The 26,951-nt window shown below is 44.9% G+C and overlaps 1 protein-coding gene across 4 annotated transcripts in view; it reads right to left on the reverse strand.

Moving 5' to 3' along the window:
* SCUBE2 (signal peptide, CUB domain and EGF like domain containing 2) overlaps nt 1–7,113 on the reverse strand; it is a 71,636-nt gene extending 64,523 nt beyond the window's left edge. For all 4 annotated transcript variants that reach the window (XM_037133886.2, XM_037133884.2, XM_037133885.2 and 1 more), the window contains exons 1-2: nt 6,893–7,113; nt 5,497–5,619 (exon numbers count right to left, since the gene is read on the reverse strand). In XM_037133886.2, the coding sequence (XP_036989781.2) occupies nt 5,497–5,619; nt 6,893–7,013 (244 nt within the window). In that variant the 5' untranslated portion in view covers nt 7,014–7,113. The remainder of the gene's footprint in view (nt 1–5,496; nt 5,620–6,892) is intronic.
* Between the last annotated feature and the right edge of the window lie 19,838 nt (nt 7,114–26,951).

The raw sequence follows: 26,951 nt of genomic DNA on the forward strand, positions 1-26,951 counted from the left end.
TTACACAATGGAATACTACTCATTCATAAAAAAGAAGAAAATTTTACCCTTTGTGACAGTATGGATGGACCTGGAGAACATTATACTGAGTGAAATAAGCCAGTCAAAGAAAGACGAATACCATATGACTTTACTCATGTGGAATCTAACAAACTGAACTAACAAGCAAAACAGAGACAGATTCATAGAGGGCACACACATGACAGCTAGTAGGGTAGGGGGAAATGAGGGGTTGGAGGGATTGAGCAAAAGGGAAAAAGGACGCATGGACATGGACAGCAGTGTGGTGACTGCTGGGGGGAAGAAGGTATAAAGAACCTAAATGGTAATGGGAAAAAATACAATAAAGATTAAATTTTTTTAAAAAACAAAAAATAATGAAAGAAAACTTCCCTAATTTGGCGAGGGAAATAGACATACAAGCTCAGGAAGCACAGAGAGTCACAAACAAGTTGAATCCAAAGAGACATCAAGACACATTATAATTAAAAATCCAAAGGTTAAAGATAAAGAGAGAATCTTAAAAGCAGCAAGAGAAAAGCATAGAGTTACCTACAAAGGAACTCCCATACAATTGTCAGCTGATTTCTCAAAAGATAATTTGCAGACTAGAAAGGACTGGCAAGAAGTATTCAAAGTGATGAAATGCAAGGACCTACAACCTAGATTACTCTATCCAGCAAAGCTATCATTTAGAATGGAAGGGCAGATAAAGTGCTTCCCAGACAAGGTAAAACTAAAGGAGTTCATCATCACCAAGCCATTATTATATGACATGTTAAAAGGTCTTATTTAAGACAAAGAAGATAAAAACTATGAACATTAAAATGGCAATAAGTTCACAACTATCAACAACTGGATCTAAAAAACTAACCAAGCAAGCAGAACAGAAATGGAATCATAGGTATGGAGATCATTTGGAGGGTTATCAGTTGTGAGGGGAAAGGGAGAGAATGGGGGGAAAGGTGCAGGGATTAAGAAGTACAAATTGGTAGGTACAGAACAGACAAGGGGATGTTAAGAACAGTCTAGGAAGGCCCTGGCTGGTGTAGCTCAGTGGATTGAGTGCGGGCCTGCGAACCAGACAATCGCGGTTTGATTCCCAGTCAGGGCACATGCCTAGGTTGCAGACCAGTTCCCTACAGGCCAGTTCCCAGCAGGGGACGCACAAAAGGCAACCATACATTGATGTTTCTCTCCCTCTCTCCTTCCCTTCCCCTCTAAAGATAAATAAATAAAATATTTAAAATAAATTTTGAAAAAAGAACAGTATAGGAAATGAAGAAGCCAAAGAACTTAAAGAACTTATATGCATAACCCACAGACATGAACCAAGTGGGGGGAGTGATGGAAGGAATGAGGGGGTTCTGGGTGGAGGGAGACAAAAGGTGAGACATTGAGACAACTGAAACACATAATCAATAAACTATAATAAAAATGGAATACAAATAGAAACAAGTGAATATACTGTATTGTAAATGAATAATATAACCATACTGAAGGGAATGGGGAAGAAAAATACTAGCCTAAGTAACTTTGGAAAACAGTATCTTGACTTGCTGTTGTAAGGTTAAACACAAAAACAGTTTTATACAAATACTGTACTCTAGTAAACCTGTGTTACTCATAGGATTATAGGTTGGTCATTCTGTAAGTACTTCATTTGTATACTAGGACTGAACAAACAGGTAAATATATTGCAGATAATGACAGCCAAGTTTCTCACAGTTGAAGAAAGAAGTTGTTAATAAGCTAAGAGGAAGGTTAGAATGAATCTTGTTATTGCTGACCAAAGTAACTGTAATTCACAATAGATAGAGATATATAGATAGATGATAGATAGAAAGATAGATAGAATAGAGTCGTAGCTGGGGTAGCTTGGTAGATAGAGTGCTGGCCTGTGAACCAAAGGGGTGCAAGTTTCATCCCCAGTCAGGGCATGTGCCTGGGTTGCAGGCCAGGTCCCCAATAGGGGGCCTCCAAAAGGCAACCACACACTGATGTTTCTCTCCATCTCTTTCTCCCTCCCATCCCCTCTCTTTATAAATAAATAAATAAAATTAAAAAAAATAGAGATGTGTATGTATTTTGTAGCTCTGTCCTCTGTAACTAGGTTCCTCTGAGAAGACCTAGGCACAATCACCGCAGTAACAATGAAAGCATCAAACACTCAAACCTTGGTTTCTATACATCATTTTCCAATAAAAGGAACCATAGCTGTTTGGAGAAGTGGTTGATTCCATGGTTGGGGAGTGGAAAATAAAAGATGAGTCTGGAGCATCTTGTGGTACCAGAAAATTAGAGAAATTTTTCATAAAAAGGACAGGAGAAGATGAAAAGGACCAAGGACAGCATGTGATGGAGCTCCCAATGGCTAAAGCCAAAACAACTTGAGCCAAAAATAAATAGCTACACATAGAATTAAATAAATACCCATGAGTACATACTGGTATAAATGTATATACATATAAATCAATGCATAAATAAATGGGGGAGAAGGAATGTTCCTTACAGGAGAATCCCAATTTAACACCTGTATGAAGAAGAAGGGAAACACAAAATTACCAGAAAGCACATACCGCAGTAACAGTTGTTGCAGGAAGACCCACAGTTGGATGCTGAAAACAGCGGGCAAAGGTTTGACAAGAAACAGGATATTAGCAAAGGCTGAAAGCATTGGCCCCAAGACAAGTATCTACGGAAAGAGAAAAAACACCACCTGCGGTGGGGAAACCCAGGACACGCCTCCTTACCAGGTGACCAACGCTGACGTCGCTGTTAACGTGATGACGCTGTGTGCCCCCCTGTGATGGCAGCGGCACTTCTGTAGCAGCCTTGGTAGAAGATTTACTTCTGTGTTACTCCAAACGTGTAACCTCACTCTTACCAGGAGAAAACACAGGTAATTCTCTTATCTTTTTAATCCCTGCCCTATCAACTCTTATCATGAGAAAACAGAAGGCAAAGCAGAAGAACTGACAAGTACTCATCAAACCCAAACAGGTCCTGAGAGACCAGGAAAGACTAGTGCACGGGAGGAGACACAGGAGAAAAAAGATTAGTGTGATGTGGGACTTTGAGTTGGATCCTGGGGGTGGCGTGGGGGGAGTGGAGGTGCGGAGGGTGGGGTGAGGAAGAACATTAAAAAAAAACTGATGAAATATGAATAAGGTCTGTAGTTTAGTTAATAACATTGTGAAAATGCTAATTCCCTTGTTTTGATGCTGTGTTATGGTTGCATAACCTATTAATATTTGGGTAAGATAAGTGAAGGACACATATTAATTCTGCACCGTTTTTGCAAGTTTTCTGAAACCTAAAATAATTTTTAAGTGAAAAGTTTTAAAAAAATATAGCTCTTATACAAAGGCCAAGTTAAGATTCATCTTTACTAAACTTAATTTAGTTCCCAAAACTGAGAAGTAAGGACCATACAATGAATACTGATCACTGAAACATCCTCTCCCCAAAGTCTGAGATGTAAGCAAAGATCACGTAGAACAAAATATCTTTTATTTGAAGCCATGTGTGAATCACATTATTTAAAAAAATACTATTCAGGGCCCATACTTTCATATATCCAACACTTTGGCAGGAGAAACTTTGTGGAGAATAAAATTCTGTTCGCTCGGAGTAAACCTAGTTCCCGTCCTTGAACACAGACGAAGCAAATGAACTGACGACTGGACCCAAGAGGCTTAAAAACAGATAAGCCAAGAAACACACATAAAGCAGTTATATCTTTGAAACTTTGCAATTCCCCTGCTCCTGGACTCCCAGACCAAGAGATCCAAACTAAACAGAGACATCCTTACCGACCAGATTTATAAATACTACAAGTATTCAAAGAGCGAACGCTCCAGGGCTTTTGTTTAAAATGCAAAGAATGTATGCTTTTTGTTCATGGTGATTACCTGTGGCTAAAAGACGAAGGTCTTAAATTTTCTGTTTTTAACATTTTTGTGTCATCTGATTTTTCTAAGCAAATGTAATATATAAAAGTAACAATACCAGTGAATCATTAGTTATTTTAAACTAAGTAGTAGACTTTTCAACTATAAACTGTTAGCAATTCCATTTTATTTGCGGTATGTCAAACCCGACAGCTAAGAATAAGGAAACTCTTGCTGCTTGCCACTTCGATATCATTTACTAACATGTAGTTCACCCCAAAGAAACCATGGCATGGTTTCTACCCGCAAAGAGAACACAGTGACCAGAGGACGCAGTGAACGTTAAACATTTTTTCCCCAAGCAGAGTCCCCATATGTGTGGACTTCAGTACGGCACATGAAGTATTTAAAATGGTAAGGATGTGGTGTGGAGGAACCGGCAGACCAGCGTTTCAGGGAGAGGCAGCCTTCTGGCTTCCCTTCGTGCAGGGCAGATAGAGAGATGGTCCTCTGTCTCTGGGAAAATCTGAACTTGGAGAAGCAGGAGGGCTCTATGGATGGACCACCAACCCCACTTGCTGCGAACACGATCAGGAGCCAGCCTCCTCAGATGGAAGAGGCAGAGGAGTTTTGCTCCTCAACAAAAAGGAGACTGGAAATATTAGGCTCTCACCCAAACAAAGAGGGACACCGGGAGGGTAAGTGAATAAAAGAGACATGAGGCCAGGGACAGAGCTAGAGTAAAGAGCTGGCTCTCCTTTCCCTTCAGGCTAATGGTGTGAGCACAGCCACAAGTCCCTACCCCGATTCACCTGGGCCTCAGTGTTCTCTTCCACAAATCGAAGGATCGGACTGGCCCAGAGCTCTCTGAAAAGTCCTCCCAACTCCACCACGCTGTGATGTCCATCCTCAGAAACAGCCTCCTCCTAGCAGCGTCCTGTCTCCAGCTAGTCCTGCACTTGGGAGCTCATGACATGGAGCTAAATCCCCAGTGGCCCAGAACTCAAACTGGCAGAGTCCAGATCTGGAGCTCTAAGGGCTTAAAATATGTTGCACACATCTTTCCAGGGTGAACTTGTAGCTCCAAATGAGGCAGACCTGGACTCATTGGAGTGGTGTGGCTCTAAAGCTTGGCAGTGCCAAGAGCTTGACAGTGCAAACTGCCCAGGGCTGTGGACCAGATGGAGCCTCCTGCGCCCGGGAGGGCAGCGCTCTGGCTCTGGGACTCCAAAGAGAAGGTGCAAACTGCCCCAGGGAAGAGCAGGACCTGTCCAGCTTCTGCAGGCGCAGCCCTCCTAATCAACATAACGAGGCTGCTGACTTTCTGCCCCCAAACTGAGTGACACTAAAGATATTAAAATGCCTCTTTTATTTTTTAAAAGCTAGATACAAAGGATATTTCAGAGCCAGGAAAAACTGTATAGTCAGCTCTAGGGAAGCCCTGATGTTTCCAGTTCTTTAAGGACCTGAAATGCATTTCAGAGAGTGGGGATATGACTTGGGGAAGGGGCAGCACTTTTACCCACATTAGTGACCACTACAAAAGCAGAGGAGCAGGGTCCACCCTTGCTGGCCCACCCCCGCCAGCCCCCAAGACACTTACCCTCGCACTGCCTGCCCTCCCCTTGGTAGCCAGGCTTGCAGGAGCACTTGTAGGAGGTGAGCGTGTTCTGACACAGGGCATTGGTGTGGCAGTCATCTAGCCCTTGGGCACACTCATCCACATCTGCAAAAGAGCACAGCCGCTCCTGGTACGGTGCCCAAGCCCTGTGGGACCTGACCTTGGCCACTCTCCTCCACCATCTCCCACCAGCCCACTCCACTTCACTCCTCACCAGATGAACTGCTTGAGAGCCCATGGGACGAACCATCACTGGCAGGCACAGTTCTAGAAACAGCCTGACACTCTGCCTGGAATACTCCCCATTCTTACTATGTGCCTTCAAGACTCAGCTCAGATCCACCTCTTCCAGGAAGCCTGCCGTGACCCCCAAGGATATGTGAGGTATCCCCCCAAATGTGCTCCTTTATTTATCTCCTTTTGTAGCACATATCACATGCCGTTGTCACTTTTTCCTGCCTGTCTCCCTCTCTAGAAGGTGTCTTGATTACAGACTGGGCCATGCCCCCTTTGCCTGGCATATATGTAGGCATCAGTAAATGCCTGCTGAAAGAAAGGTCAAGTCGGAGGGAAAGCTCTGCAAGCTGACTGGCGTCTGTCAGCTTTCTCTAGAGGCACGGGGGGGGGGGGGGGGGGATAAGCTTGCCCTGGGCTCTGAGCACACCGTCCTGGGTCTCAGACGATGCCAAGAGGGGAATAGTACCCACCCGATCCACCACTGCTCACCCTCCCAACCTGGACATCAGCCTTGGCAGAAGTATTTCCTGGGTTGACACCAATCCAGGATGTTGATTACAAACAAAAGTTTTGAAAGCATGGCAAGTCCAGTTAGAGTACTTATCTACGTCTGGCCAAAAGCCAGGCTGGTTGCTGCTTACGGGTATTCCGGATCCTCAAAGGGCGGCCGTTCGGCAAATAGAAGTCCCGGGAGCCGACCCCGAAGCCCGCGGGAGAACTTCCCGGCCCCCCAAAGAGCAGGACCAAAGCTGCTACGATCTAATGATGTGCCCTGGCCGAGGACCTCAGTTTTCCCATCTACACGAGGAGAGCTGGACCCCAGACTCCGACGCCCTCCCAATGCTCAGCAGGGGAGAGTCGGACTAGCAGGAGCTCCCGGGCCCGGGAGGCAGGGACGCGGCAGGAACTGTCATCAGTCCAGTCCGGGTCCGAGGCCGCCGCAGCCCCAGGCCCTGGGCCTCCAGCCCCAGCGGCCGTGGCGCCTTGGCCTGGACGGAGGGTGGGGGCTCCAGGGGATTGGAGGGGCTCCCGAAACCCGGCCCGCGGACCGACCCGCCTGGGGCGACCCTACTCCGGGGCCCAGGACGCCCTCCCCGGCGCCGCCCCGCCTGCCAGGTGCGCCCCGCGCCAGGACACTCACCCTCCGGCGGCCCCGGGGCGCGGCCCGGGCCGGGCAGCACGGCTGCGGTCAGCAGCAGCGGCAGCAGCAGCGGCAGCAGCGCCCGGGCCGCCCCCGGACAGCCGCGGCCCGCGACCCCCATGGAAGGTGCGGTGGCTGCGGGCAGAGGCTGCTGCGCGCGGGCGGCGAGCACGGCAGCAGCTCGGGGAGGTGTGTGCGGGCGCCCTGCCCGCCGCGCCGACACCCCCGGCCTGGCCCCGCCCGCCCCCGAGCCCCGGCCTCATTTTCACACGGTCCTCCCCGGCCGGGGCGGGCGGCGCGGGGGCAGTGCCGCCCCTCCCGGCCCCTTCCCTTCCCCCGCCTTCGGGGGCGCAGGGGGCGCGGCCAAGGTGGCCCGAGGGCCGCGGTCAGCGCTCGGGGGTGGCCCGTCCCGCAACCCCACGCCCCTGCGCAGGCCAAACCCGCGGCTCCCGCGCTCCTGTCCCGCTCCAGCCCTCGAGGAGCCTCTGGCGCTGCCACTTCCCAGTGTCCTGCACCTCGACCCAGTCCCTCTCGTGAGGACAAACAGCCCTTCAGCCTGAAATACTCGGACGTGGGGCACCCAGAAAATGTCCCGGGAAGAAGCTCAGGGTCCTATAGTCTCCACACCCCAAAACCATCCACGGGGATTTCCCGCCTCGACACCGGGAGGAGCAAGTGTGGACGGGAGAGAAGGGGACTCCACACACGTCTGACCCCCGGAGAACTCCGTGAAGAGGGCGACCCAGCCTCTCTGCTCACGCCAGCACACCCTCTGCACCTTCCTCATTCCACTTAACCCAGGCCCTCTGGAGGCAGCGGCCCACTCGTCCCGCCACGGGGTACGCTGAGGCTGCAGCGGCAGCACGCTACTGGGCCCCGAATCACAGCAGACAACGTTCACGCCACTGAAACCAGTTAAAGGCATCTCCAGGGCAGCCTAAGAGGTGAAGGGAAAGGGGGCTAGAGGTCAAGGGTGAGCTACAAGGGGCAAGAGAGAGCCTCGGTTTGGCCTAGGGTGCAGGTGGTATCTGTGACCACACAAACTCATAAGCATCAGGTCTGGCCAGCTACTGACACAGGGCGTGCCTGTCACCTGGCCCTCCAAGCAACACATCCTTATACGGGAACGCACTGCACCAGCCTTCCCACACCACCCTAGGCACAGCAGATGGGTCCCGCCACCCTCTGCGACGCGCCAGGAACAAATGCAACAGCGGTTCCCAGAGGCCACAAGCCCCATACTCAGGGATTTTGAGGTCCTTTGCCCTTCTCTGAATTTATCGTTTTCTCCCGTGGACATATGCATACATGCATGTGCATTTCTATGTATCTATATTTATATCTATATGTCTGCCTCTATAGCTATCTATTCATTCCTTTGGCAATCAGAAAAACATAAACGTCACAAAAAAGTCCCCGCCTAGCTCATGCACGGAAAAACCCGTCTTCCTAGGCCCCACCCCCTGCCAGAGCTCCCTCCTCGGCAGGCTCCTCCATCGTCCTAGGCCGCCGGTGCCAGTGTGCCCAGGCCGAGACTGCCTCTGCGCTAGTGCTGCTGCCGGAGGGAAACCTGAGAAACTGACTTTTCTGTGCTTGTTTTTCTACTGACCTTTTCATCCCCAGTGCAGGCAGGCAGGTTGCGTCCCCTTTTCTGTGTTTTGCCCCTCCCTCCCGCCCCCTTTTGTTCCCTGCGCCCAGAGAGAGAGAGACGCTCGGCTATTTCTAGGCATAAGGGTGGTGTTTGCACATTTGTAAATCTTCACTTAGTGAAATGCTCTGTCTGCCTTTGTCTTTGTGTCCCTAATGGTGGCCATAAATTACCGCCCTCTTTTCTCTTCTCCTCATCAGGCTTCATTGCTTTTGAAATGATCAAAGTTATTTTCTTTTAAAATCCAACTAGAAACCGCCCATTGTGCGGCACAGAGCTCTTTAGCCCCAGTCAAAGCATATAAATATATAAAGCTGCCCGTTAAACTCGACAGGAGCCTCCTCCAGCCCCTTGTGCCTGGTAAAGAAATGAGATATGTGCCATTCTTTCTCTTCACCATTTCCCCCAAGTTTATATTTTAGTAAGAACATAAGTGAATAATGATAAGACCCAGTGCTTTTTTGCCTAAGAGGGTCCATTTCTGTCGTGTTTCCTGGAAAATTCACTGCTGGCACAGATCTTAAAAAGTGTTCTGAATTCTACTTCCTTTGCACCAACCCTCACACAAACATGCTTTCAGCTGGGTGGCTCCCAGACTCCTGGACAATCTTTCCGACACTTCAGATGAAAGTCAGTGTAGTTTACAGCCAGGAGTTTCCACAGAGGAGAGGCCACAGGGGAAATCTGTGTTCAAATGTCAACGTTTTCGGTGTTCTGATGTCAGGAGGGACTTGGGCCGTGTACAAGTGGCTATCTGCCCTCTATTGTCCAGCTGAGGTCCCCACAAATTTTGAAAGGCCACAGGCACTGCCCCTGGACTGAGGCTGAGTTTCCCTCCCCCTGAAGCTGGCTGGAGCGGAGAGGCAGCCCCGCCAGCCAGCCCTGTCTCCTTGCTGTGGGCTTCTGACCCTAGAGACTGTTGAAGTGGAGAATCCTGGGTGCCCGCCCCACCCCCACCCCCAACTGTGAATGACCAGGTGAACTCTGTACCCACAGGACACCTTTCAATGACAACCTTTTCCCCTCCATAGCAGCCTCTGGAAACTCCTTTTGGAAAATCTCCCTCGCCTGCATTTTCATCACGGCAGCCAAGCTCCTGGTTTTTCTCCTACCTCTCAGGAAAAGCCTTCCTGACCGGCTTCTCGGGAATCCCCTTTTCCCACTCTCTTCCCCCCCGGTTCACTGATTCCCTTGATTCCGTCACAGAAACCTGTGAGGAGAGTTTGGATCTTCCCCCTTAGCTCCAGGCCTGTACCTCCAATTGCCTGCTGCTGCCCCCACCTTGCTCTCCCACAGGTCCCTCAGGTTCTGTGTGTTCAAAAGGGAGCTCATCTTCCTCCACCTGCTCCTACTCAGTGCTCTCTCTCTCTCTCTCTCTCTCAGAGAAGCCCACTTCCATTCTGCCAACACCAACTCAGGGACCTGGCAGGCATCCTGGACTTACGTGCTCCCTTCCCAGCACATCCAAACAATCCTACCAACTCTATCTTCTTACCATCTCTCAAAACCATCCTCTTCCTCCATGTAAGCTGCCTGAGCTCGGGGCCTCGTCATCCCGAGGTCCATTGCTCCTCGCAGTGGTTCCTTATTGATCCCCCTGTCTAGAATCTCACTCCCTTTTGGTGTGTCTCCCACGGTGGCTGCCAGAGGGAAATGTCAACTTCATCATACCATTCCCACTCTTCCTTGGGCTAAAGTCAAAGCTCCCTTGATACAGCCCCTCTGGAGAACCACTGGGCTGTATCTACTGTAGCAAAACATGCCACCACTCCTAGGTATGCACCCCGGAGAAACCAGTGCCGATCTGCACCAAAGGACACATACCAGAATATCCGTAAGAGCTGTGTTCACACTAGCACAGAACTGGAAATAACCCACATGTCCACCAACTAGAGAATGCAGAAACCAATGGTGAAGTAAGTACTCATCCAGTGGGATACTTGGGAGAATAGAACAAGCAAACTGATACAAACAACAGGGAGGCATCTCATGATCATTATACTGAGTGAAAGAAGCCAGATACATATTGAATAATTCCACTTCTATGGAGTTTCAGAACAAGTAAAACTAATTAATAACCATAGAGGCCAAAATAGTAACTCCTTCTGGAGAAGGGGATTGACTGGGAAGGCACAAAAAGGATCCTTCTGCAATGCTGGAAATGTTCAGCTAGATCTGGGTGTATATGGATACATACATATGTAAAAATTTGTGTTGATATCGGCTTAAGCTTATGTACCTTATGCAGTTTGTGGTGTGTGCTTTACTTCAGTAAATAAGTTGAAACAAGAACCGCGTAACCAAAGGCCTTCATGATCCGATCTTGTTTTATCTTGTCACTTCTGTCCTACGGGCTCAGCTCTGGTGACATCAAACTGTCTGCATGAAGAGCTTGTCACTTTTCTCCTCACACGTCCTTTTCTTTTGCACACACTGCTCCCTTTGCCTGGAAGACATGAAGTCAGTCTCAATAACTATTTGAATAAATGAAGTGTAACATCTTGATTATTAAATATCACTATACCCCAAGGAAAAAGTTATTTGCTGAGATGGCTCCAAAAAAAACAATGAGCTATGTGTGAAAGTACCAGAGTCTGCAGGTCAGCAGAAGTAATGCAGAAAGGAAACCCTGTCTGCTCTCGCGCACACATTAATTTCTCCTCCGTGGATGGCTTTCACATCTCCTGGAGAACTGTTTCAATATGTCTGAGCTGGATATGAGGTAGTAAATGTTTCTGGTGATTTACCCATCCCCATCTGCTCACTCCACTTTCCTAACTGATATTCATTCCTTCCCCAGGCAGCCCACTTCCTAGGAGGGAAGCTGCACCATCTTCAACCTCAGGTTCTGAAATTGGCTTCAGATCATCAGTATCTTTCATCCCATTGCCCTGGTTCAGAGATAAGCATTTGACAGAGTTCCAATCAGAGTGAATCTCAGACCCTTTGCTTGAAAGGCTGGGATGGACGGATTTTCTGCTTTTCCTGGGATGTTGTGGTGAACGAGAAGCGGGAGCCGCCTTCCTGTGGCCAGCAGAAGTGGGTCAGCTGAGAGACACACCGAGAAGCCCACCAGCAGGCACGCCCCACCTCACACCTGCAGCGGTGTGTGCCAGAACCGTCCTCGTCATTTGACTTCATTTCTTTTTTAATTTATTTTTTATATTTACCTTCTAAATTGTTATTAAAATATATGCAACATAACAATTACCGCTTTAACCATTTTAAGTATACAAGTTCAAGGCATTAAGCACATCTATACTACTAGGCAACCATTGCTGCCATTTATCTCGATTTTTTTTCATGTCACAAAACTGAAACTCTGTACCCATAGAACAGTAATTGCTCATTCCTGCCCCAGCTCCTGGCACCACCATTCGTTCTACTTTCTCTTTCTGTGAATCTGACTATTCTAAGTGCCTCCCCATATGAATGGGGTCATATAGTATGTGTGACAGGCTTATTTCACACAGCATGATGCCTTCAAGATTCATCCATACTATAGGATGTGTCAGAATTTCCTTCCATTTTTGAGTCCGAACAACATTTCATTGTGTGTGCGCACCACAGTTTCTTTATCAATACATCTGTCGATGGACTGCTTCCACACTTTGGCTATTGTAATACTGCTATAGTCATGGGAATTTAAATATGTTTGTGGTTCTACTTTTAATTGTTTATTTTAAAGATTTTATTTTTAGACAGAGGGGAAGGGAGGGAGAAAGAGAGTGAGAGAAACATCAGTGTGCGGTTGCCTCTCAAGCGCCCCCTGCTGGGGACCTGGCCCACAACCCAGGCATGTGCCCTGACTGGGAATCAAACCTATGACCCTGTAGTTCTCAGGCTGGTGCTCAGCCACTGAGCCACACCACCCAGGGCTCTGTCTTTCACTTCTTTTGAGTATATACTGAGGAGTGGAATTGCTGGGTCATATGGTAATTTTATTTTTAATTTTTCAAGGAAAGGCAGTAATGTTTACCATAGTTGTGGCACCATTTTACACTCCTACCCACAATGCACTAGGACCCCAATTTCTTCAGAGCCTCACCAACACTTACTTTCCAGCTTGGGCTCTTTTTTTCTTCTTATAATAGCTATCCTAATGGATGCGAAGTGGTATCTCCTTCTGGTATTTTGAATTGGGTTTTCTGCTATTTACAGCCAGAAATATTCCTATCCAGCTCCACATAATCCTCCATTAAACATTGACCGAGTAGCAGGAAGTCCTCTGACTGTGATGGGAGAAGGACGGGTGGACAGGGTTGAATCCACTCAGGGACCTAAATAATACATGATTATGTTATTCACAAAATTGATGCTACCCTGGTATAAATGCCAGGACTCCATTTATTTCTTCAGTGGTTCTAAACATTGCACCAACATTCTCTTTTGCTTACACAGGGTTAAAAATCCTTCCAGTAACTATTTACTTAAATATGGTAATAGTTAATGTATGAATCAACACTATGTCAGACACCATTCTCAGTACTTCACATAAGTTAGCTCATTTAATCCTCTTATAAACTCTGAGAAGTAGATCCTTACTTTTCAGATGGAGGGACTGATGTGAAGAGAGGTTAGATAACCTGCTACTCGATGCCAGGACATCCGACATCAGGTCCTCTTCCTAACGCCTGCTCCCTGCAGCCTGTACGTGTGCCCGGCACTGCGCCAGGTGCTGTGGGGGCTGCGCAGATGAATTAGAGGCAAAGCCTGCCCTCAAAGAGCTTACAGTCCAACAGAAAAGAAAAATAATGAGGATTCATCCTCAACACCGCTTCCAAAGTGTAAACATAAGAATTCTCATCTACAAAACCTTGGTACTCCTCCTTGTTTCTATGAAGCAAATATATTGGTAATACCCAAACTTTATAATATTGTACACAAAAAAAGCAAACTGTAGATCAATATTGCTTACTAAAAATCCTCAACAAAAAAGATTCATTATAACTCAGGATCATAATTCAATGGAATACATTTCAGAATGCAAGGATGATTTAATAACGTAGAGTTATACAATTAATTATAATAAATAGATTTGAGAAGGAAAATGATATGATAACCTCCACAAATGCTAAAGGAAAAGTTAAACCAGTATATTTGACAAAAACCTCAATATGGTAGGGATAAGTACTTTTTATATTAAAAATATTTTATTATTTTACAGAGGGGAAGGGGGGAGAGAGAGGGGGAGAAACACTAATGTGAGGAACATCCATCTGCTGCCTCTTCAATGTGCTCCGACCAAACCTGCAACCCAGGTGTGTGGCCCAAGCAGAGAGGGAACCAGCGACCCTTCACTTCACAGGGTGTGGCCCAACCAACTGAGCCACATCAGTCAGGGCAGAATAAATACTTCTTCAACATGAAAAAAAATCTACCTCAATCCAAAAGCCAACATCAAACTTAACAATTAAACATTAGAAGCATTTTCACTAAACTCTAAATCAAGACAAATATGGTCACTTTAACATCACTTAATACTTTACAGAATATTTTAGTCAAATTAACTAGACAAAAATAAATCAGAGGTATAAAAATTGGAAGGCAGGAAATATTACAGGTGATATAATTGTCTACCTAGAAAGCCCCAGATAATCAAATAAAACTATTGCCAGTAATAAGAAAATACAGTAAGCTAGTAGAGAACAAAATTATTATGTAGAAATCAAGTTTTCTCAATGTATATGGTGTGACCAAAGAAAAGACTATATTTATAATAATAACAAATAAGTTAAATACCTGGGAATAAGCACAACAAGAAATATTCAAGGCCTATTTAAAAAACTTTTTTTCACACTATTCAACACAACCCAAAGGAAAACTTGAAAAAACTTAAAACATGCTTTTGGATAGAAATACTCAACATCATAAATATGTCAGTTCTCCATAGCTTAATTTAAAATTTTAATGTGATCTGACTTCCGCCAAGATGGAGGCATAGGTGAAAACACTTTGCCTTCTCGCACAACCAAATCTAAAAACAACAAAGTTATAGCAACAATAAATGCAGCCAAACCACAGAAAATCAAACTATATGGAAGTCTGACAACAATGAACACTTCAGCCAAACCTATAAGAGGGGCAGAGCCAGCAGCAGAGCGGGGTCGGGCAGGAAAGATCCACCAGACCAACCCGGGCACGGCCCCAGGTGCACCAGCAGCCGTGGGCGGATCCCAGGTGGTGGAGTAGCAGGCAGACCCATTGAGGGCTGACTGCAGTCACACATGTGCATGCAGATAAACTGTAAACCGGTGAAAGAGTGAGCAGTGAGATGGACCTCGCAAGCCCTGATGGCAGGAAGAGGCAGAGGGGAATCCTATTTTCCCTCTCTGACCCCGCCCCCACATACAGCTTCACAAACCAGCAACCTGGGTGGCCCTGCCCTGGTGAACACTTAAGGCTCCACTCCTCATATGTAACAGGTATGAACAGATCAAAACATGGCTCAAGAACAACTCAGAGCCCCAGAGCTGATAAATCTAAGCAATGAAGAAATAGCAAAACTTTCAGATGCACAGTTCAAAACACTGGTGATCAGGATGCTCACAGAACTGGTTGATTTTAGCCACAAATTAGAGGAACAAATGAAGGCTAAACTAATTGAAATGAAGGGAAATACACAGGAAACCAACAGTGATGGAAAGAGAAAACTGGGACTACAATCAACTGAGTGGACCAGAAGGAAGAAAAGAATGACCAAACAGAAAAGGATGAAGAAACAAGAATTCAAAAAATGAGGAGAGGCTTAGGAACCTTCAGGACATCTTTAAACATTCCAACATTCGAATTATAGGGGTACCAGAAGGGGAAGAGGAACAGCCATGAGTGGAAAACTTATTTGAACAGATAATAAACAAGAACTTCCTCAATCTGGCAAAGGAAATAGACTTCCAGGAAATCCAGGAAGCTCAGAGAGTACCAAAAAAGTTGGATTGACAAGGAGGAACACACCAAGGCACATCATAATTATATTAACCAAGATTGAAATGAAGGAGAGAATTCTAGAAGCAGCAAGAGATAAGGGGGCAGTCACCTACAAAGGAGTGCCCATCAGACTGTCAGCTGATTTCTCAAAAGACATTTTACAGGCAAAAAGGGGCTGGAAAGAGGTATTCCAAGTCATGAAATTCAAAGACCTACATCCAAGACTGCTCTATCCAGCAAAGCTTTCTTTTAGAATGGAAGGGCAGATAAAATGCTTCTCAGATAAGATCAAATTCAAGGAGTTCATCATCACCAAGCTCTTATTATATGAAATGTTAAAGGGACTTACCTAAGAAAAAGAAGATAAAAAAATGAACAGTGAAAGGACAGCAAACTCACAGTTATTAACAACCACACCTAAAACAAAAGCAAACTAAAAGGACAGCTAGATCAGGAACAGAACCACAGAAACGAAGATCACATGGAGGGTTAGCAATAGGGGAGTCGGAGGAGGAGAAGGGGGGAGAAGGTACAGAGAATAAGTAGCATAGATGTAGGTAGAAAATAGATAGGGGGAGGGCAAGATTAGTATGGGAAATATAGAATCTAAAGAACTTGAGACACATGGTCATAAACGAAAGGGGGGAAATGGTGGGGGAGGGGTGTGGAGGGTGGAGGGGAATGAAGGGGGAAATAGAACAACTTTAATGGCATAATCAATAAAATATATTAAAAAATAAAATAATAAAATTTTAATGTGATCCAACAGGCTTTCTTTTTTCCCCTAGATAAATTGAGTCTAAAGAAAGTTTATGTAGAAGAAGAAAGGAACAAGCATAGTGATAAAAGTGTGGAAAAAAGAACCATGATGGGGAAGGTGTATCAGTACTACTAGATATTAAGGGACAGCAGGAAGCATCAGAATCAGAACAGTGCAGTGTGACATACAGAGAGAGGTGAATGGAATAGAATGTAATACTCGGAAAGAGTCACAAAACTATACATAGATACAATATAATAAAACTGACATCTCAAGTCACTGGAGAAAATACAGATCACTAAAAAGATGGCATTGAGACAAATGGATAGCCGCCCAGACAAAAATCAAATTGAACCTATTCCTCATGCCTCACTGGATTAACTTCAAATGGATGAAAGATTTAACTTTTTGGAAATCTCAAAAATACTAAAAGAAATATAGAAAAGTTTTATCTTGTAGTATGGAAAGTCTTCCCAAATCCAAAAGCCATAAAAGATTAATAAGCTCAACCACAGCCCCCCCAAAAAAACCCTGATGTTAAAGCGAAAATACATAAATAAAGTCAAATGATAAACTGCAAAAAAATGTTTTCGTATCAGAAGACAAACACGTAATCTCCCTCATATGTAAAGAATCACTAGCCCTCGTAAGACCAATGATTCACTAGAAAACGGGCAAAGGACATGAATTAAAACATATGTAATGAATCTTAAACATACAAAACAAACAATCCAAAGTTTGATAACACATTCTCATGGTAAGACTAGGGAAGTAGACATTCAAAATATTAGTGGTGGGAGTGGATATTGACATAAAGTCTGTAAAACAATCTTAAAATATCTATTTAAATTAATTGAATAAGCATATAGATTGACTTTGACAAAATGTGCAAAGTGACATGTACATAGCTATTCATCACAGCATTGTTTACAGTAGCAAAAGATTAGAAACAAGCCAGACGGCCATCAATAGGGGACTGGAAATATAAATTATGTGACATTTTATGTAAAATAGAACAGTATACAGCTGTAAAAAGGAATAAAAGTGTTCTATATCTCCTGAGATGGAAAGATCTCCAATATATACTTTTAAATGAAAAAAAAAGCAGCACAAAATAATGTGTAGATTTTGCTACCTTTTGTGTAAAAACAAGAATCTATATTTATATTCATTTGTATACCCATAAAGACTCTCTACAAAAATATATAAGGAAGTCAGGGTAGGTGGAGGTCAACAATGGGAGGGAGGTTTTCAGCTATTATTCTTTATAAATAATTTTAAAGAAGTCTTGGACTTCCGCCAAGATGGAGGCATAGGTGGAAACATTGTGCCTTCTCTCACAACCAAGTTTAGAGACAACTAAATTTTAGCAACAGAAAACACAGCCAGAACACAGAAAATCGAACTTTTCAGAAGTCTGATAACAACAAATTCTTCAGCCTGACCAGTAAGAGGGGCTAAACCAGCAGCTGTCGGAGCAGAGTTGCACAGAAAAACTCGGTCAGACGGACTCGTGCGCGCGGAACCCAAGCTCAGGGTTGGACCTAGTAAGCGACTCAGTGAGCGACTGCGGGGAAACAGCGAGGGAGCAGGGCTGCGGGTTGACTGTGGTCGCACTTTCCTGTGCAGATAGACAAGCAAGGGAGTGGGCGGTGAGACTACGGGACTGAGCAGGCCCCACGGCGAGCAGCAGCACAGGGCGCTGCCATTTCCCCGCTCTGACCCCGCCTCCACATACAGCGTCATAACCCAGCGACCTGAGTGGCCCCGCCCTGGTGAACCACGTAAGGCTCTGCTCCTCACCCAGCGCAAGAAACAGCAGAGGAGGCCGCCATTTCCCGCTCTGACCACGCCCCCACATATAGCGTCACAACCCAGTGGTTCCGCTACTCATACTTAACGGGCGAGAACAGACCAAAAAATGGCTCAAGAAGATCTCAAAGCCCCAGAGCCTATAAATCTAAGCGATGAAGAAATAGCAAAACTCTCAGACGCACAGTTTAAAACACTGGTCATCAGCTTCCTCACAGATCTGGTTGATTATAACCACAAATTAGACAAACATATGAAGGCGAAACTAATTGAAGTGAATGGAATTGCACAGGAAACCAATAGCGATGAAAAGGAAACTGGGTCTCAAATCAATGGATTGGACTAGAATAAAGCAAATAATGGCCAAACAGAAAAGAGTGAAGAAGCAAGAATTCAAAGAAATGAGGAGAGTCTTAGGAACCTCCAGGACATCTTTAAACGCTCCAACATCCGAATTATAGGGGTACCAGAAGGGGGAAAGGCACAGCCACCAGTGGAAAACTTATTTGAACAAATAATAAAGGAGAATTTCCCCAATCTGGCAAAGGAAATAGACTTCCAGGAAATCCAGGAAGCTCAGAGAGTCCCAAAGAAGTTGGACCCAAGAAAGAACACACCAAGGCACATCATAATTACATTAGCCAAAATTAAAATGAAGGAGAGAATCCTAGAAGCAGCAAGAGCTAAGGGGACAGTCACCTACAAAGGAGTCCCCCATCAGACTGTCAGCTGATTTCTCAAAAGAGACCTTACAGGCAAGAAGGGGCTGGAAAGAGGTATTCCAAGTCATGAAATCCAAAGACCTACAACCAAGATTGCTCTATCCAGCAAAACTTTCATTTAGAATGGAAGGACAGATAAAGTGCTTCTCAGATAAGATCAAATTCAAGGAGTTCATCATCACCAAGCCCTTATTATATGAAATGTTAAAGGGACTTATCTAAGAAAAAGAAGTTAAAAAAAAAAGGACAGCAAACTCACAGTTATTAACAACCACACGTAAAAGAAAAGCAAACTAAAAGGACAGCTAGATCAGGAGCAGAAACATAGAAATGACGATCTCAAGGAGGGTTAGCAATAGGGGAGTGGGAGGAGGAGATGGGGGGAGAAGGTACAGAAAATAAGTAGCATAGACAGTAGATAGAAAATAGATGGGGGGGCAAGAATAGCCTGGGAAATATAGAATCTAAAGGACTTGAGACACATGGTCATAAACTAAAGGGGGGGTAATGGTGGGGACGGGGGGTAGAGTGGAGGGGAATGAAGGGGGGAATAGAACAACTGTAATGGCATAATCAATAAAAAAAGAAATTAAAAAAATTTATTTAATAACTTTCTAAATAAAAGTATTATTCTTTATAGTTTCTAGCTGTTGATCCATGTAACTGTAGTCCCATGGGAGGAGGAAGAGGACACTGGAGAGAAGGTGATTCTTACTCTGACCACCTGACCACCCGAGCAATTTTAAAGTGAGTGATGTCTAGATTCCAAGCAATCTTAAAATCATGGCAATTTTCAACGTGCGGTTTGTTTGTAGTTTATTTTCAACCACAGAATGTAACAGAATTTCTCCTGCTGCCTTAGAATTGTTGACACCTGATTATGGGGAGTTATCATCCTGGACCAATTTAGTCTAAACAGGCAACAGATTAAAGTCTTTCAAATTCTTGTGGTATCATTGGTAACTGTTGCCTAAAGACTGTGGGAATATAATTGGCAATCAAAATACACACACACACACTCTCTCTCTCTCTCTCTCTCTCTCTTTTTCTCTCGGTCAGTCGTTAAAATCATCATACAAGATTACTGATATTAGAGATGTTGTAACACTTTTAAATTAGCTCATAGAACCTATAAATAAGATAACAAGTGTGACCTGTGGTTCCTTGCAGTTATCTGTTGATCCATTTTGCAATTTTTGTAGGTGACTAGCAACACCCTTTCATTTCACCATAATTTATCAATTACTTCTTATTTCTAAAACATTTTTCATGTCAGTGTTCAAGAGAAAAAGAAAAAAGAAAACACAAACAGAGCATATACATTTATATCAAAACTGGGCAGCTTATGTTATAGGAGCAGGGGGTTGCAATTATGAAAATACATTTGTAGAAAAAGTAATCCTTGCTACCATCTTGCTACCACGACACCAAAGGGATGGTGCCAAAGTTTCTACCGTGAACAGATGTTACACTTACATTAGAGCAATTTTAAAAATGTAAATGAGCTCTGACCAGTGTGGCTCAGTTGGTTGGGTGTCATCCTGCAGAGCCACTGGTCACTGGTTCGATTCCCAGTCAGGGCACATACCTGGGATGTGGGTTCAATCCCAGGTCGGGGCATGTTTGAGAGGCAGCAGGTAGATGTTTCTCTCTCACATCAATGTTTCTCACCCTCTCTTTCTCCCTCCCTTCCCCTCTCACTACAAAAAAAAAAGCCTTTTAAAATAAAAAATGTAAACGAGTATAGTCTGAGTGTGCAGACAGACATGGATGTTGGCTCTCGTCCTGTCGTTTACTATCTGTGGGATCCTGGAAAGGACACATTAGCCTCTCGGTGCCTGAGCTTCCCCGCATGTGAACTGGGGGTAATCACACCTGCCTTGCAGGGCTGTAGTAGTTGTGGATGAGGTGATCTTTGTGAAGTGCTGAGTGCAGGCTCTGGTGCAGAGTGGACATGCAGTAAAAGAGATTCTCGTTCCCCATGAACCCCATGGAAGCAGGACCCATGGAGGCCAAACCAGGCTGGTGCCCTATTTCCTGAGTTACTCTGTTCAGGCTACTCTACGGCTGTGCCAAAGCACACATACTTGCCCCTGCTTGTTGGAAGAGACATGACTATTAACCCATCCCCATGCTGTGACTGTACTCAGGAAGCCTGGAATTTGGGGAGATAAGCTAGCTCTGTCCAGATCCCAGAAGGGTGTTTCTCTTATTATGCTAGTGAGAAGGTTTCAGTGCAGGAAATCCAAATGACTCTAAAAGTATATAATAGAAGGAACCGAGAGCTTCCAAAATGATTGAAAGAGCTACAGGGGTGAGCTCTGGGCTGGGCCTTCAGGAACGGCTCACAGAAGACCTTACCCACCAGGGAAGCCACTATTTCTACACAACATGGGCAAACCTCAAGAACTCTGAGTCACTGTGGATTCAGACATCTGAGCTCGAACTATCACTTATTATCTGTGTAACCTTGTACAAGGTACTTATTCTCTTAAGAATCGAGATATGAAGAAGTTACCATTATAGCAACTGCTTCTCAATACCTGTAAACTGGTTAATAGACTTATCTCCACAATGTTTCTTATAAGCAAAACAAAGCCCAAAGAAGTTGGAAAATAGCCTCTGCTTCACTTTTATTTTTCAAATCACACATACAAACATTTCACTGGCACAATGTAAACTGTATCCAGGACCCTAGCTGCAAGGGAGTCTGAAGATACAGTTTATGCTGTTTTTACTAGCTTGTCAAGCTATGCAGTACAGAAAGGCATACTACAAGGGCTTGGAAGTCAATGTTGACTACCAATAAACAACTCTGTCACAAAAAGGATCATTTAGTTCCTGGGAAACTGGGGCAACCTCTGCCAACACCCATTTGTGCTGCAGGGGCTTTAAGACTAGTCAAGGATTAATTAAGCCCATTTTACTTACTAAAAGATGTAGACATTTTTCATTTGCCACCTAATCATCTGTCACCCCTTCTTTCCTCCTAACAATGCATCAATTTTCATTCAGGTATTTGCCTCTCCTTTAAGCAACCCATGTGCTTGGGGAAACTGAGCCGAATTCCATCTCCAGGAGCAGGCTAAAACTGGTTTAAATTAGTCCCTTCCGTTTTCTTGGCCATAGTCGTTGGTCCAAGAGTAAATCTCTCCCAAAAGTTTCACATTCCCTCTCCAGACAGGATCCAAATGGTGAGAGTATAATTCACAATTCCTCTTTTTTTCAGCTGTAGATTTATTTGCTGTTTCTTCATCCATTCCTACATCCATTTCTTCTTCTTTGTTTTGCTCTGTATCTTCTACTGTGTCATTTCACACACACGTATACATGTAAATGTATATTTATGTGTATATATGTAAATATATATATATGTACGATGACATGAGAGGGTTGCAGGGTACTTAGCACTAAAAATGTTCTGTTCCTTGGCCTGGGTGGAAGTGAAGGAGTTATGCCAGTGTTTTTAGTTTGTGAAAATTCAATAAGCTGCATACATACGTGTGACTTGTGCACGCTATTGTTTTGTGTTATGTTTCATTTTAAAAACTTACTTAAAAAGTGCTGAATGATAAAACTGAAGAAATCTCCTAAAAACAAAAAAATGAGACAATGGCTGAGTGAGTAAGTGGTAAGAGGAGGTGTAGAATGTAGCATATGCCAATAACAGACATCCTAGAAGGAGATAACAGGATAAAAAGGGAAGGAAAACGCCCAAGGATCATTTAAGAAAATTTCCCAGACTGGGAGCCCATGAATTTCCAAATGAATCAAAAGGGTCCACTAGGTGCCCACAGTGGATGAAAATACACCCCTTGGCAAATTTCATCACCGGAAACAAGATCCTACAAGTTTCCAGAAGGGAGAAAGAGCAGGCTCACGCAGAGTCTGGACTTCTCAGTGACGACCCTGGAAGCCAGAACGCACGAGGCAATACTGCATTCAAAATCGAAGAAAAGCATTCGCAAGCATGAAAACTGTATTTCTCTGAAGCAGTAATGTGTAAGTACAGAATAACGAAATTATGTGTACATAAGATCACAAAAAATTATGTCCCATTACCTCTCGGGGATGTTACTGGAAGCAGTGCTCCACTAAAACAAGGGGATAAAACTAAGAAAGAGGTCGGCACTTGGATACAGGAGAACAGAATATTCAGTTCAGCAGAGTCAGGGCCAGGACCCTCAGACACCGAGGTGCCCTGAAGCCCAGAAGAGCTGCGAGAAACGAGAAGAGGGCCCGGGATGACAGTGGGCCCGGGGCAGCCACTAGTCCAGCCTGGGGCAGGCCTGAGAGTCCAGGAGAGTGTTGTTTAAAAAGAGAAAAATGCACAGGCTGTCTGGTGCAGACTAAAAGACTTCCAGAGGGACCACTCTCAAGGCCATTCTACCCCGGAGCTCCGATGGTGACTGGCGTCGGCAGGGCTGTGCTCCGACCTGCCTGGCACCCCGACTTTCCCCTTCTCGCACCCCCAGCCCCCAGGCCCCGGGCTTCCCCTCTTCTCACAGGTGTTGATCCTAAGGGCTCCCTAATACACATGCTACACACTGAAGTTCATCTCAGAGTTCGTTTTGGAAAACCCCAACCTACAACAGAAGACAACTCCAGAGAAAATAAACATTGTGGTGTGAAGGACGATTCATCATATTTTGCTACACCACACTGCTATCAACTGTGTTTACATAACTGTCACAAAGTAAACTCTACATGCTGGTCTAACCAAAACTACTGTGACATTTTATCAGGGGGACGGGAGAATGGGGAGATATGTCCTGGCAGCGTAGGAGGAAAGTGAGATAAATCCTCAACTTCCACAGCAAGAAATCAAGAAATAATACCTACAATGGAAAATCAGTAAGTAGCAATTCTAAACCAGTTATTTAGAGACACTGGGGTAAATACCAACATAACTAGCTAAAACAGAGATGAGACCCCTGGCTGGTGTGGCTCAGTGGATTGAGCCACCGACCTGCGAACCAAAGGGTCACAGGTTCAATTCCCAGTCAGGGCACATGCCTGGGTTGTGGGCCAGGTCCCCAGCAGGGTGTGTGTGAGAGGCAACCACACATTGATGCTTCTCTCCCTCTCTCTCTTCCCCTCTGTCTAAAAATAAATAAATGACCTTTAAAAAGTAAAATGGAGATGCGAGCGGTAGCCTCTGCTCTGGACAAAGAGGGAGAGTGGGGAAGGAAGGGACCGCTATTTATCGGACCAAACCTTATACAATTATTTGACTCCTCAAACCATGAGTATGTCCAATGTTTATAAAAACAGCTACAACCAAAACGTTAAGCCTCAGCTGTGTACTATGCAGCCCCTAGAATTGATGCCAAGATGCATATTTATTGAAATGAAAGCATGTTCATAACACCATGTTAAGTGGGAAAAGCAGACTGCAAAATGCTGTGCGCACTAAATCCCGCTTTTAAGACTTGACAGAGAAGTATATATGTGCGTAGAAAAAAGTCTGAAGTTATCCACACTGAAATGTTTGTAGGGTGAGGTGTGGAGGGATAGTAACTTCCATTTGTTTATGCTTGTAGCCTCGGTACCTGCCATCTCTGTATCCCCAAGTCTTCCACCCTTTCTGTAACATTTAATGAAATTGCCTGAAATCACCCGACACACTGTGCAAAGTTCAATGCTCTCCCCAGCCTGGTGCGGATTTCCAGGTGCTTAGTTGTCATGTTTGCTCCCATTTCCTCTTCCTGCCGCTCTCGGTTCCCCGGGCATCCCCCTCTCTGCAGCTGTTTCCTTCTCTCTGTCCCTCGTTAACACAAATGTGGAACACTGTGCACTTTCCTCAATTTCCCCAAAGAATATCTTACTTGAGGCACGGCTGAGGGGGCTACAGCCGTGCGTGGCACTGCGGACCGCTCACAACCGCAGGGGCAGCCCTGCTCCTACTCTGTGCTGGCTGACCCTGCTTCGGGGAGATTCTCACTGGCCGTTCTTCTCTCGGACCCTCCTCTCCCAGAGGTGGCTGGGCCCCTCTCTGGGTGCCCTCCCTTCTGCCCCCTGCCCCAATCCGTGTCTTTTGGGTCCTCACCTGCCATCAAAATGCCAAATCCTTCAGGTCCTTAGTTTTCTTATGCAGATTATGAGGTCTCCCTCATGGAACCTGCTTTTTCCAGCAGGAAAATCTTAACTTCTCACAGCCAAAACCCATCAAGAACCCTTTTCAAAGTCATCACCTCCAACTTGAACAAGCAAATGGAGCTAGTTCTTCTGTTTAACTCCCTGTTACGTGGGTAATGACTGTGCAGTTTTTAGAATGAGTATGCACTGCTTTTATAATTAAATTACTCTCAGTGAGAGAAGCACTGTGGAAGTCGGGAGTTCAGTCCACATGGAAGTGTACGCACCAAGTTCCACGAGCCTGGCCACTGCCCTGGCTCCTGCTCCATGCCCGGCAGCAGGGTGTGGAGGCCAAGGCAGGAGTGTGGTGTTTCACGAGGCTGCTGATCCCAGTGAGGCAGGTCGGCCACAGGCCTCCACCGGGACATGTGGCCAGCACCAACCAGGTGAGGCCCTTGCCTCAGCTGACCATGATGCCAACCCTTTCCTCTCTGCTGATATCGTCGGTCTGGGCTCCCTCTGGAAGCCTTCCCTTTCTCACTAGATCTATTTATCAGCTGTGTGGCAGTTCGTTCACTTCCCCCCTGCCTCAGTTTTCACATCTGTGAAATATGGATGATAATATTGTTAGAATCAAATGAATAATACTCATAGAGTAGTTGGAATGGTGCGTGGCTCACAGTTAGCACTCCAGAATGTTAGCAATCACCACCATCATCATCATCACTATTGTCACTAGGTCTACAGACTCCGTCCTTGACCAAGATATCACGTGGTCAGGTGTAGGAAGCCGCCCTGGTATAATCTGTCTCTGAACTCATCACAGCCAGCAGGGTGCTAACATGGAACTTATGGTCAATGCCTGTTTGATTCAAACTGGAGAGAAAAAACAGGCCAGCTGAGAAACCACACACATAAGCATTACCAGTCCTGTACCCCATTTTGAGTTCATTTTTACACATGGTGTGAGGTAGGGATCCAACTTTGTTCTTTTGCCTGCGGGTATCCAGTTGTCCCAGCACCATTTGTTGGAAAAGACTATTGTTTCCACACTGAACTGTCTTGGCACCTTGGTGGGAAAGCAATCAACCGTAAACATGAGAATTCACTCCTGAACTCACTTCTGTGACACTGATCTGCGTGTCCTTCCTTATGCTAATTACTGTGGCCTTGTACTAAACAGAGTGGCAGTCCTCCAGCTTTGGCCTGCGTTTTCGTGCTTGTTTTGGCTATCTTCAATTCCTTAAATTCCCATATGAACTTTAGGATCAGTTTATGAGTTTCTGCCAAGTTGGGTGGGATTTTGATAGGGGCTGCACTGGACTACAGATCATTGAGTACTGCCATCTTCTTACCGATATTACATCTTCTGATCCATGGACATGGGTGTCTTTCTATTTATTTCGGTCTTCTTTGATTTCCTTTACCAATGTCTGACAGTTTTTGGAATACGTGTTTTATAGTTTTCTTTTGTTAAAGATTCCTAAGTTTTTTTTCTTTTTGATGCCATTGTAAATGGAATTGTATTCTTAATTTAATTTTCAGTTTGCTTTTTGCTCCTCTATAGAAAAATAACTTATTTTTGTACATTGATATTGTATCCTAAAGCCTTGTGAAACTCATTTATTAGTTCCAATAGTTTTCATGAGACTCCTTAAGCTTTTCTATATACAAGATCCTGGCATCTGCAAATACAGGTAGTTTTACTTCTACCTTTCCAGTCTGGATGTCTTCTATTTAATTTGCTTGACTGACTGCTACTAACTTATTTTTGAACAGCATTTATTTGCTGGGTCCTTTTATCTTCCACACGGCCACAGCCTGAGGCTGACAAGCAGACACGGAGAACAGGAAGGCACGTCACCTGGGGGAGGGGGGTCCACAGCATTCTCAGACTAAAACCTGGGTGTCTCATCTTCCCAGGTAGGGTAGTGCCAACCTCTGGGGTTCGGCAACCTTATCTAAATAAAGACCTACACAAAAGAGCCACCTGAAATTATGATTCAGTGAAGTGAAACCTGTTGCAAACAAAACCAAGCACCATTTTTTAATCTTAACTCAAAGATATTTTTTCATAGCTTTTAGAGAGGGAGGAAGACAGGGAGAGTGAAA

This window comes from Artibeus jamaicensis, unplaced genomic scaffold (genome assembly GCF_021234435.1).
Source record: "Artibeus jamaicensis isolate MK-2021 breed Jamaican fruit bat unplaced genomic scaffold, CSHL_Jam_final contig_797, whole genome shotgun sequence".
NCBI lineage: Eukaryota > Metazoa > Chordata > Mammalia > Chiroptera > Phyllostomidae > Artibeus > Artibeus jamaicensis.